This window comes from Festucalex cinctus, chromosome 4 (genome assembly GCF_051991245.1).
Source record: "Festucalex cinctus isolate MCC-2025b chromosome 4, RoL_Fcin_1.0, whole genome shotgun sequence".
In the NCBI taxonomy this organism is placed as follows: Eukaryota; Metazoa; Chordata; class Actinopteri; order Syngnathiformes; family Syngnathidae; genus Festucalex; species Festucalex cinctus.
In genome coordinates, this window is record NC_135414.1 from 30,186,486 (window position 1) to 30,199,653 (window position 13,168).

Genomic DNA, 13,168 nt, shown 5'->3' on the forward strand with positions numbered 1-13,168 from the left:
CTTCATTATATTTGTTATACGTGCTTCATATGATACAGGTAATCGAATGGGGGGGATACGTTCATTTAAAATGATTGGTAAAGTTGAGGGCAGAAGTTAGCGCAGCCTTCAGTTTGTGATAGTGTTCAAAATCAATAGGGTGCTTGCTGTGACACGTCATGTACATCATGGGTCAGACTCCACACAAAATCAATAAGGTACCTCATTGGGTGCAATCATGTTAAATATCAATAAGTGGTCTTGACCTCCTGATGGTTAAATTCCTTGCCAGCTATTTTACAGCATTGTGACATTTTCAAGACCCACAGGATGTTGTGTGCAATGATTATATCAAACATCAAATCTCCCAAATGACAAAATAGACTACTGTGACGACCTCATAAAATGCAACATCAACGCCATCTACTGGTGGTTGTGCATCAGTAGAGTTGTTTACAAGTTGGACATTTTCAGTGGAAGAAGAATCAGACCCTGTTTCTGTCATCCCTGCTGAAACCGGCACGTTTTCAATTCAAAATAATTGAAAAGTGCCAGATAGAGTTTGAGTTAAAAGGCCACCCACGAGGAAAAGTGTTTTGATTTTTTTTTTCGTTTAAAAAAAGCCCTAAAAATATGGGAAAATTAAGGAAATATTTATGTTTTACAAAATAACCCAACTTCATTTGAATTGGGGTTTGCAAATTGAAATAACAAAATGAGCAAATCTAGTTAAAAAAAAATGCCATTAAGTTACAAATTACAAAATATGTCTATAAATTAATTTCGTGTTTGACAATCTTGGCTCAATATTACTCTGAATCAATAGAATTCTTGTTTTGAGTTAAATTTCAGGAGGTATGCCTAAAATAGAACCTTAAAAAAATAAATATAAACACGATCATTAAATTATTACATTTATCTAACATTTAATCATTACAGTTAATTGTTAATTATATGAATTACACATAATGAGTCTTGTAACAACATGACTCTTGTGTCAGTGTCCTTAAACACAATTATTCAACTCATTAAATAATTCTTTATTACATTTTTTGTGACATATAGCAAAAGCTAAATGAATGAAATTATTGTGTAAAAGCCGGACGGGATCTCAAATTAATTTGTCAACCATTATTAGCCTTTCAACTCATTTTTCCGCCATGGGACTTTTATTTCCAGCTGGCTATGCATCTTAAAAATACTATTTTTATTTTATTTTTTCCCAACACATTCAACAACAACCCTTTGTTAGCGCATGTGTAAAACATTTGGATGCAGACGAGTTTGTTTTTTTGGGGGGGGATTTTGTGGTCCAAGTCACACATCTTTATAAGACAGGACAAAATGAGGGGGGAAAAAAAGCAACTCATCGGATTGTTTTGAAGACATTTTCTTAAAGAGTCACATTAATACAAAGAGCTATCATGGAATACCAGTACCTTAATATACCGCAGCTGTTATACCACATTTTTATATTCTGTAACATGAGTACATGGTCAGAAGAAGCCAACACTTTGCAATTGCTTGAGGAGGGCAAAAACAAAAACAAAAAAAGTTGAAATAGAAAAAGTTCTTTTCCGTTAGTTCATCAGTGAAAAGAAAGAACTCACCATGAAAGCCCGCAAATGATCACAACCTGCGTCAGAATGTCCTTTGATGGTCACCACGAGAGAATACACAAAAAGCTGCAAGAGAGGGGATGGATGTCGTCCCGCCTTCGCGCCGTGCTCGAGATCGCTCGCTCGCCCGCTCGCAACAACTCGCTATGCCGCGCCCTAAAAGTCCATTGGAGGAAACGTCCGTCACGCCACATTTCAACACGTGCTCGCTCAGTACGTTTTCATGACGTCCAACCGCGTGGGTTTTCTCCGGGTACTCCAGTCTCCCTCCCCCACATTCCAAAGACACGCATGGCAGGTTCACTCATTCCAACCCAAAAACGTGTAAATACGTTTTTAATACTTTTTCCTACACTCCCAAAAACGTATTTACACGTTTTTTTTTTTTTGGGTTGGAATGAGTTAATTGGGTGCTCCGAATTATCCCTAGGTGTGCTTGGATGGATGGATCAGTGATTGAAGTATGTACTGGGCCACTGAATAACGAAAATGATCTTTTGAGTCCTAGAAAGTTACTAAAGTTGACGAGAATTGACTTCCAAGAAAATTTCATGAGCCTACAATGAAAATTGGGGCTATTTTGTATTTATTTATTTATTTATTTTTACCAAGATATGATGTAAATAACTTCCAGAAAGTTGGGGTTTTACATGAATAAAGTATACAATTATGAAAACAGGAAAATCATTTTTTTTTTTTTTTTTTTTTAACTCATTCACTCCCAGCCATTTTCACTGAAGCAACCCCCTTTTCTCCCGGCTATTTTACTGGATTTTGACTGATTTTCGGCCACGGAATATCGTGTTCTGCTATTGCTATAAAAACATGGAACCTACCAAAACAAATATTAGAGTCTCTTCTTTTATCAGGAAATAAAAGTACATTTCTATTTGTTTCTGTTTTGCAGCAATTAGCATCAGAATGTAGATGACTTCAATATTCACATTCCTGGTGAAAACAATGACGAAAAGAGCTTGTTGCAAAATGGCCCTGGTTGATCTCTTATAATTTGCTGCCACCTACTGGTCATTTTTGTCACAGCTACCATTGCTTCACCCATTCTGTGCAGTTTAGTATTAAAAAACAAACAAACAAAACCCCGTATAACTATACGTTTCTTAATATTTAAAATAGAACGTATTTATATGTTTTTGGGAGCAAATGAGTTAAGTATGTTATTTGCTGGAAAACTCACCTAGTCACTGTTTTTGTACCGTTTTTACTTGCAATTTTTGCTATTCACATCTGGTGTCACTTGTTAATTGTTAGTAGATAACCTCAAAATGGCAAAATTACTGAAGATACTTCATTTCATTCTCATGACTTTACCACCTATTCAACGTTTAACTTCTTGGCTTAAAGGGATACTTGACTCATTGAGCCATTTTCAGCAGTAAAAAGATATTTTGTCTTATAATTAACATGGTTACTTCATTCTTTTTCATGTACAATTAACACCTTTAAAAAGTAATTTTTGTACTTGTCAACTGATGATGACATCACCTGCGCTGAGGAAGTAGGTATCGACCAATCATGGCTCAGTTTAATGACCAAAGCCTTCCTCAGCACAGGTGATGTCATCATCAGTCGACAGCAAATAGAAAAATTACTTTTTAAAGATATTAATTGTACATGAAAAATAATTTAGTTATCAAATTCATTCTGAACAAAATATCTTTTCCACTGCTGAAAATTGTTGAACGAGTCAAGTATCACTTTAATTTTTTTCCCAAGTGGCGCTAATGCTCCTTTGATTATATGTCGTAGCGGTTAGCTGGACTGAAGCGAGCATGTAAACGTACTGAGTGAAAAGAAATGAAAAAACAAAAAACAAAACACACATTGCAATTTGCTGATCACTGCGAGATCGATAAAGTACCTCCTCGAAGCAGAAGTGGCCGTCTTTTTTGTTTGTTTTGTTTTTATCAGCTTGTCGTCGCTCAAAAGGCCACGGGTGCGACGACGTGTAGCTCGCTGATAAAACAACAAAGAAAAGAAATATGAATGACAAGGAACATTTTTCTTGATGACGAGAGCGGATGGTAGAGATAAAATACTCTACAATCGCAGATTGACATTTAGGTGGAGGTGCAGCAGAGGCAAAAAAAATAAAAAATAAAAAATACACGGTCAGTTGGCACAACGTTTTCTCTCATCGGAAACAGGCTGAAGCAGCGGCCTTGAAATGAAAATAACTTCTTTTTTTTTTCTAGCTCATCTGATGTTGGCTAATTAAGCGCTAATCTGGTTTGTTGCGTCCCGGAGGAGCTAGCTGGCTAGCAGCCTCGGAAGGGGTGACTTGACTCAAGTTTGCAAGTGGCTAACTTCCTTTTCAAGTTTTGGACACAAACTTACAGTAACGCTTAAAAAAGTAGAGCACCTGAACTGTAAATTTGACTTCTCGGATGACATTTCATGATCAACCTAAAATGTACTCTAACATTTACAGGCCAACTGAATTATCATTTCTACAATTTTGTAAATGCACAAGTTTAGGAAATATGAAATTAATTTGCATTGCGAAGGTTAAGGTGTCATTAGTTCACCCAAAACCAAATAAAAATCCCATTACCCTTCACCTAACTATAGATATACTTCAGAGTCTTGCCAGAGTCGTGAAGTTCAGAAGGCCAGGAGACCAGAGGAAAGGTCAAAGGAAAGAAAGATGACTCCAAATGAAATCCAGCACCAACTAAACACCACCTGCCACCCACCTGGTTACAAAACCAGAATCTTACACCAAACCTCAGAAACCTCTAGATTACAACAGATTATGGACATCTCAAGAGACCAGAGGAAAAACTAAAGAGAGGAAGGAGGGAAGGACCTTTTGCTTTGACCTCACAGCAGTAGGAAAGGCAACATGTAGTTGAAAAAGAGAAGGAAAAATTTACTTCCTTGGAGCAAGCTCAGGCTAAACCTGCTTTCTGGGGGCGCTACAGAGCTAGCATGTTGAGCACCGTAGCTCAATTTAGTTGAACAAATAAACGCACCCGTCAAATAGATGCCGACCCCTGTTTGGCCACGAAAACATTGAAAAATCAGCCGCCAAAGCTAGGGTGGTTGCGCAAAATGAGATTTAGTAGCCACGTTAGGTTTTAACGTCCTCTATTAACTCATTCGCTCGCAGCCATTTTCACAGAAGCAATCCTGTTCACTCCCAGCTGTTTGACTGATTTTACAAGGCCCACAGAATATTGTGTTCTATTGCTACAAAAACATAGAACCTATGAAAAGAAAGATTAAAGTCTCTTCTTTCATCAGGAAAGAAAAGTACATTTCTATCTGTTTCTGTTTTGCAGCAATTAGCATTAGAATATAGCTAAGTTTAATCAATTTTCACAAATCTATTTAGAATTGTGAGTAATTGAGCTTTTTTTCCAACATGGCCCTGGTTGCTCTCTTATACTCTGCTGCCACCTGATGGCCGTTTGTGTAATAACTACCATTTCTGCAACCGTTCTTTGCGGTTGAGAGGCTGCATCAAAGCCTTCTGTATGCTCTAGCATAAAAAAACGACAACAAAAAACATATAAATACGTCTTTGGGAAACACAAAAAACGTATTTATAAGTTATTGGGAGCAAATGAGTTAAACAGATGATGGGCATAAAATTGTGAGGCAAGTTTTTGTTGTTGCTTGTGCGCAAAGTCTGGCGGCAAAGTATGATGATTCACAGAAAAAAAACAACACAAAATTCTAATAGCTCAGCACCACAAGGTCAACAACTCGGGGCCGAAAGCCACTGAGCTGAAAAAAAAAAGGTCTCAAAAAGCAATAGACAAAAAGACAGAGGGAAGTCAGCCCATTTTAGGTGGTCAAGCCCACAACTCAAAGCGCCCCCTACTGGCATAAATGTATCAATGTATAGACAATATTTGCTGTTTCCGTATTTCCGTATAAATACGCCACGTTTTTGCTTTAGCCTGTTTCCGAGCTATATTGAGCCTCTTTTTTTTGTTTTTTTTTTTTGTTGGCAGCGGTGGCTTTCCTCTTGAACATGATAGCGAGCGCCTCGGCTAACTCCCGGCAAGAAAAGCACATAAGCAAAGAACGAAAACGTTGAATTATTAAAGTCTAAAGTTTCTTCTGTGAGTTTCCTTGCAAAGGGGGAAAACACCTGCAACCAAAAATAGCTAAGTTCTTACTCTGGTTCAAAAAAAAAAAAGAAAAAAAAGAAAAAGAAAAGCTGTTTTCCCCCCATCTAAAGATGACAGCGCATTTGTGTGTGTGCGAACAGATGGGCCGCAGGAATGCTATATTGCAAGCGAGCGTTAGCGGTGAGGTGGCGTCGCGCCAAAGTCTTTCTTTGTGGCTTTTGCCGCCACCAATCGTCTCTCCGTTGGCCACCCACATCAGTCACAAAAACCAAATGGAAAAGAAAAGTTGGCAAAAAATAAGTTAACATAACTTTGGACACGTAGAACTTTACAATATGTACATTCTCTTTTTGTTTTTGTTTTTTTTGTTTTTTTCCTTTTTAAATTAAAATAGATTTGTCTGTTTGTCTGATTGGTCCTCTCTTTCTGCTCCTCCTCTTCCTGCTGCCGCCGCTGCGTGTTGACCGCATCGCATTCCAGCCAATCAGAGTGCAAAGGTAAGGCTTCCATCCTTTTTCAAAGTCTAAACAGTTTTGGTCGGCGGCGTCTCGGGCAGGGTGGGCGCTGTTCTTTCGGGACCTCGACCAAAACAAAAACAAGAAAAAAAAAGAGAAAAAGAAAAAAAAAGAAATAAATATAAAATATATGTAACATTTCTATATATATTCATAAAACCAAATGCCAAGGTGGATTCGAACTCTTCTTATCAAACTGTGGCCCTTTGTCGTCGTCAATCTCATCATTTGTGTTGTTTTTTTCCGAGGGAAAAAGAAACGTCTTCAAACCTGTACAGCAAGTAAACAAAATGTAAAAGTGCGTTTTTTTGTTGTTGTTTTTTTTTGTTAATCCACTATATCCAAAAGTGTTGCAGGCACTTAAGTCCTTCCCAAACATTGTAGGTGGTTTTCCTCGACAGTGACGCAGGGGGGCGCATGGTGGGGGGGGTTGGTTGGGGTTTTGGCTATTCCCGTACTGGATGGGTCTCTAGCCCAGGATGTCTAGGTAGACGGGCGTGGCCTTCCCCATGGCGAACAGGACCTTCTGGATGTCCTTGATGTTGAGTCGTTGCTGCGGCTCACGTTGCCAGCAGCCTAGCATGATGTCGTACACCTCCTTGGGGCAAACGCGGGGCCGGTCCAGCACGCGGCCCTGCGTGATGCAGTCGATCACCTGCGGGCGGAGTGGAAACGTTATAAGGATGTGGACTACAGTTGTTGTAATGTGGTTGTTTGCGTTCCAAGGATGGATCCCAAAAGCGCAGACACAAATAAGATTGAACTCTTTATTGGCATAACATCGAGACCAGACGGGAAACAATGAAAATGCATCGAGAATCACGAGACGCCAAGCCCCCCTTGGGCTGTGGAGATGCACGGAGGAACCGAGGTAATAATCCGACAAACACACACTTCTCGGTTTGGCTATAAATAGACAGTGAATTGATCGGATTGGCTGTGGCTAGACATGTGGGTAACAGGACTGACATAGAATTATCTGATTGGTTTGTTGACCAAAAAAAAAGAGATTAAAGATTCTTGACATCACATAGCTTAAAACCAGTTGAAACTAGATGCCGATTACATCAGTTCAAAACAGACATTCACGGTCATGACCCAAACTTAACCCTGGCGTGACCCGGTCATGCCAGTGGTATGGTAGGGACACATTACGGCCATTGGGCATACTCGGGGTTTAGCACCTGCCGATTGCAAAGTTATTTTTTAATATTTTCAATATATGTAATTTTTTCCCAGGACCCACCCATTTTTATGGAAAACATTTTTTCCCCTCAAACAAAGTATCATATCATGAATTGTTTAATATAATTCATAATTCTAAATAAATTGTTTGGCATTTCAAATTTAACATTAAGAGTGCGGTGGAAATCAATCATAATTGGCGTGAATTGTATTGCATTGAATCACAATTGGAGTGACTCCCGAATGTCATTAGTAATCTGCAGTGAATCGTTTGGTAACTGTCGTCAATAATTGCAATAATCATGAATTATATCGGTTTGTAATTTTGAATAAACCTCATTGTAACTGCACTCTTTTCTATTCGCATCATAATTGAGAGTTACTTATATCATAATTGAATAAGTACTGTATGATTTACTTCGCACAGTAAGTGGAATGAATCACATCGTAGCTCATAATTTCAGTTAATTGTATTATAACGTATGACATTCTACCTGACTGGAGTAAACCATATACAGTATACTGTATTGCATCATAACTGGAGTGAATCAAGTCATATGGCATCTTAATTGGAGTGAATTGTAACATATTTTTATTGGAATCAGCCATATTGTATGTGGTGACTCGAATCGTACGCTTTGTGATTTAGACTGAATCAGATTGCATCATAACTGGAGAAAATCGTATCCTATTGTAATTGGAGTGGATGTTACTACACTTAATAGCTCCATCTGTATTGCACGGTTGTCAGTATATCGCATGGTCCTCAGGAAAGGAGACTGATTGATTGGTTTGTGTCAAAAATGTAAAATATACTTTTGCTGAAACACAACATTCATTACCCAAGTTTGTTGACACTCGGTTCATTAAAACAAAAGTCACGGGGATTGTCTCCTATTTTGATCAACACAAAGTGGATCTTTATTAGGAATTGGAAAAGGAGCGGGCGCTAACTGCGTGGGCGGCTACTTTAAGACCTCGCTAACGGGATGACTGATTGTTGCCTTTGTCGGGCTTGTTCTCCAATTAGCTGCGTGAATAATTGTTGTTTTGACACTCTGACGTTGCTTCGTGGGACCATTATTTCCGAGGCGATAGTCTTTATTTTGAGCTTAAAAGTGAGTTTGTTTTAGGTGGGTAATTACCGACCTACTGCTGCTGGCAAGGGGGGGAGAGTGGACCCCGTAACACACATACACACAGATGAACAAACACACGGCGGTATTCATTTCATATCCAGCTAACAGCAGTGTAAAAACACAACTCAGTCAATAATTCGCTCCAATTTGAGGAGCCATTTTACAAGTAACAGATTAATGAATAAAACATGAATAAAACACAAAGGCAAGAACAGATTATTAGCATTAACTTGTGAGACTCTTTTTGTTGTCTTCCATTTCATTACGGAACGAGCGATGGCAAAGAGAAACAAGTGTGATTACCATGACGACAGAAATGGTTCGTGCTCAATAAAACTTGGGGCAAGACTGGCCTAAATAGCAACGAGAAACTCGAGGGAGTCCTCGAGTTACGGACGAGTTCCGTTCCTACGCTGGCGATTTAACCCAAATTTCAACTTAAATCGGATTTCACCGTTAAAATCGATATTTACATCAAAGTACGGTAATGTTAAAAAGACATATTTGCCGGAACCAACATTTCGTGCTCAATACTGACGGACAGCAAAGCGGAGGTAACGGAGACTTAAACACGGAAACGTTGTGTGTCTGATGGCGAGCTAACGTGCTCGATAGATGCCCGTTGATGCAGGTAACAACGCCACAACTTCTAACTTTAAAATGACGTGAATACTGTGGGAAATTAACAAAAACGAAGGCGCTAAGGACGAGGCGCGGGCGCCCTAAAGTCGAAATGCCGTAGGTCGCGTAACTCGAGGACTCCCCGTGAATGAAAATGAATCTCAAAACGACTGTTTACCTCGTTGTTGCCCAGCTGAAACCAAGGCTGCTTGCCGTATGTGAAGATCTCCCACAAAATGACGCCGAAGCTCCACACGTCGCTCTCGGTGGAGAACTTCCTGTACATGATGCTCTCGGGGGGCATCCAGCGGATGGGTAGCATGGTGTGTCCTCCGACCTGATTAGAGGAGAAGGAGATTAGAATACACAGGCGGTAATCAACGCGCGTACGCTCAGGAGAATATTCCGTCATCAACGTTAACTCCCGGGCGTCAGGGGATTAAGTGTCCTCGCGTGTAAGCGATACGGGTGGGCTTAACATCTCATGAATGTCTGCCGCCATCGCCATCGGATGGTTGAAGAATCATCTGGGCGCCACCTGTTCCATTACACGGCAGCGGAATCCTTTCGGGTACGGTATTTACAACACCTTCGTCTGTGGAGGCGAAAACCTTCACTGAGCGCTCCGAGGAAGTCTTGTGATCAATTTGTCGATAATTAACTGTTTAAAAGCCACCGCTTGCTTGTGTTCATGCAATTGTTCAAGGGCTGTTTACGTCCGTTCTGTAGGCTACGTGTGTATTCATGTAGGCAGCCCGAAATGAAATGAAGTCCCGTGAAATCCTTCAAGCTGGAGGTTAATAGGAAGCAATAACCCGTCCATACATTTATCCATGGCTTATTAATTGACCCAGTCCATCCATCCATCCATCCAAACCCTTCTTTGCCACCCTTCCGTCTTTCCTTCCATCATTCGTGCATTTGTTGATTCATCTCTCCATCCATCCTGCCATTAATTCATGTTTTACATCCATTCATCCGTCTGTCCATCCATCCACAAATCTGCCACACCATCCATCAACACATCTGTTCATCCATTAGGTCTGTCTGGTCCTTTTATTCCTCTGTCAAGCTGTCGGACCATCCATCCTTCTTTCTGGCCATCCAATCCATCGAGCTGTCCACATTTGTCATGCCATCCGGCCATCTTGGCATCCATGAATGGATCCATCCACCCAACCAACCATACATGTGCCGGGCGGTACATTAAACCATCCATCGATGGATCTGCCGGGCACGACTGTCCATCCACTGGTCCTTCTACCCTTTCATCCATACATGTATGGTACCTTTTCCATCAATTCTTCTGAGTGTCCATGCATCCATCCATTTTTCCATCATCTGTTATTCATCCATCTGTCTGACCATCCATCCGCACATCTGTCTACCCATTAAGGGATCTTATCGTTGTAAGCATCAGTCCAATACGTGTTTGCACATTTATATAAAATAGCCATTCAAATTGGATATGGATCTATACAGGCTTGGTATGAAAACGTCAACCTGTGCACTAGTAGCAGGCAAAGCGAAAGCTGAAGGCAGAGAAAGGATGTGCACACTCTGATCTCTTTAATGGCTTCAAAGGCAGCCGAACATGAAATGAAGTCCCCGTCGCTGTAAATCCTCCAAGGCTGGATATTAATCGATCAAACAATCATCCATTCATCATCTCGCCCCTCAGCTTCCATTTGCAGGCACGGGTTTTAAAAATCTATTTCCCCCTTTCCCGTGCCCGCGTGCGGGTGCTTTAATCACAGCGGCGATGAGCTGGACAAGACGGATGCGGCGAAGAGCGGCGCAGTATTGCGCTTTTCGGCTCGACACGCTAAGACAATATTAATCACGGAGATCGCAGAGATTACGGCAGGGTCTCATACCAGGGGGGTCAAATTACACAATTGACAGATCATATAAATAACACACGGCCACAGCGTCAAGCCTACCGCCGGAAGAACAATTTATCCGTGCTGTTTGGTACACACTGATTTAGCGCAGTGCTTTGGCTCCACCCTTAAGAGAATTGTTGGAGAGGACAAAAGATTCGGATCAATGGAGGTCCTGACTTCGGTATTTTGTTGCGTCTTCCGCCTTGCTCACTTTGCAATCCGAGCTTGCACAATTTACGAGAAATGGCCATAACCTCTCACAAAGTTATTTGGCTCTACTACAAAGTGTTTTGAAATGATAGCCCTGTAGTGTGGAAGGAAAGTCAGGGCAGTCAATCCTGTTGTTGTTTGTGAAATGATGCTACACACACATTGCTTAAAAGTACAACAGGCGTATAAGCTGCAAACAATCTAGATTGCAGTCAATCACTTGACATATTCACTTGAAGAATTAGTACCTCATGAAACACAAACCCTAAACCTAAATCTATGAACCCTATTAACACAAAAAACCCAACCCTACCAACGTTCACCCTACAAACTCTAACCCCAAACACAACTAAGAAACTACTGACTAACCTGCAACCTAACCAAAATCCTGTAAAACTAACCTTCACACTACAAACTCTTAGCCTAAACCTACAAACCCAAATCCTCTTAACACAAACCTTGATAAATCAAGCCCTACTAACTCTACCTCACCTAACTATCCCTGAACCCAATTCTACTAACCCTAACTCAACCCAACTCAACTAAAGACAGCCCAACTACCTCTTTCCCGACTATCCCCACACCCTTATAACCCCAAACCCAACCCTAGTTCAGTCAGTAATCCATTCATTTATTGTATCCATCCAATCAAGTACAAGTCAAGACCATCAATCTGGCGGCTAAGCCACTCCCATTCAACATCTTTCGGTTGAAACATGAATCCATTCATCAATCAATCCTTTTGATTCATCCGTCCATCCAGATGAGCAGCCATGCAGCTGTCCATCCATTCGTCGATCCGTTCATCCATGCATTTGTCTACCTATCCATTAACAAGATCTAGCCATCTGTCCATCCATCCATCCATGCATCAATCCGTCTGACCATCCGTTCGTCATCATTTACCCATTCGTTCCATTCATTGGTCTGTCTGGACATCCATCTGTCCAACAATCTGTAAAACGCTCCATTTTCCATGCTCCACTCCATTTGTTCATTCATCCCTCTATTTATTCCTTGCATTCATCTGTCTCGTCGTCTATCACGACAGTACATACATTTGTCCATCTGTCCATCCATTTGTCCGTCGCCCATTCTTTCCATTCATCAATCGTCTGTCTGATCCTCCCTGCAACCTTCGCTGAATGTGTCCTTACGGCGATTCATCTGTCCTTTCATTCATCCATCCACGTGTGCACCTGTCTGGCTTGAAGTTCGCTCATGATCTATTCTTTTCATCCATCCATCTGTCTCTCCATCCATCCATGTGTCCACCTGTTCAATCATTACCCATCCATCCATCCATCCATCCATCCATCCATCCAACCATATCTCAGCTGTTCATTCATTAATTCATCCACCAATGTCTCCGTCCATGTCAAACTCTATCCTCATTTCAAATACAGAAAAAAACAAAACAAAACAAAAAACAACTCCATTGTATCTGCAGTGACATTTTCTGCACAAAGCAATCACAGGAAAACGTTGTCATCTGTACTAATTGCCTTCTTCGCTTTGAAAGGCAAACACGTTCTCCCGGTGTCATCGTGACAACGGCGTCTGGATCTCCGCGATGCTCGTAAAAGAAGCGGCAGTTTTTGACAAGCTGCCAAACGGGCAGCTCCTTTCCCCGGGCGTTTATGCACAACGTCCTCCAGCTCCCAGCACTTTGTCAACTTTAACTTGCTGACTTGACGTCTCTCATTTGCCTTTTCCGTTCGTCCTTCGCGCGCGACTTTGAGGCAGCTGCGCGTCAATCGGAGCACATTTGGAGAAGATGGGTCCCGGAACAAACAAACAAACAAAAACCCCCCCAAAAAAACTCTACCTTTCATACATATCGTTTGTGACAAGCGATTGCATGGAACCACTTGCTTTCCTCACATTTTATATAAATGCACCTTGCCTGGAGGT

At 41.0% G+C, this 13,168-nt stretch overlaps 1 protein-coding gene across 5 annotated transcripts in view; it reads right to left on the reverse strand.

Annotated features, from left to right (window-relative positions):
* Positions 1–1,126: 1,126 nt before the first annotated feature.
* Positions 1,127–13,168, reverse strand: part of ntrk3b (neurotrophic tyrosine kinase, receptor, type 3b) — a 284,546-nt gene continuing 272,504 nt past the window's right edge. For all 5 annotated transcript variants that reach the window (XM_077520229.1, XM_077520224.1, XM_077520227.1 and 2 more), the window contains 2 exons: positions 9,337–9,495; positions 1,127–6,868 (listed from right to left, as the gene is read on the reverse strand). In XM_077520229.1, coding sequence (XP_077376355.1) covers positions 6,683–6,868; positions 9,337–9,495 — 345 coding nt within the window. In that variant the 3' untranslated portion in view covers positions 1,127–6,682. The remainder of the gene's footprint in view (positions 6,869–9,336; positions 9,496–13,168) is intronic.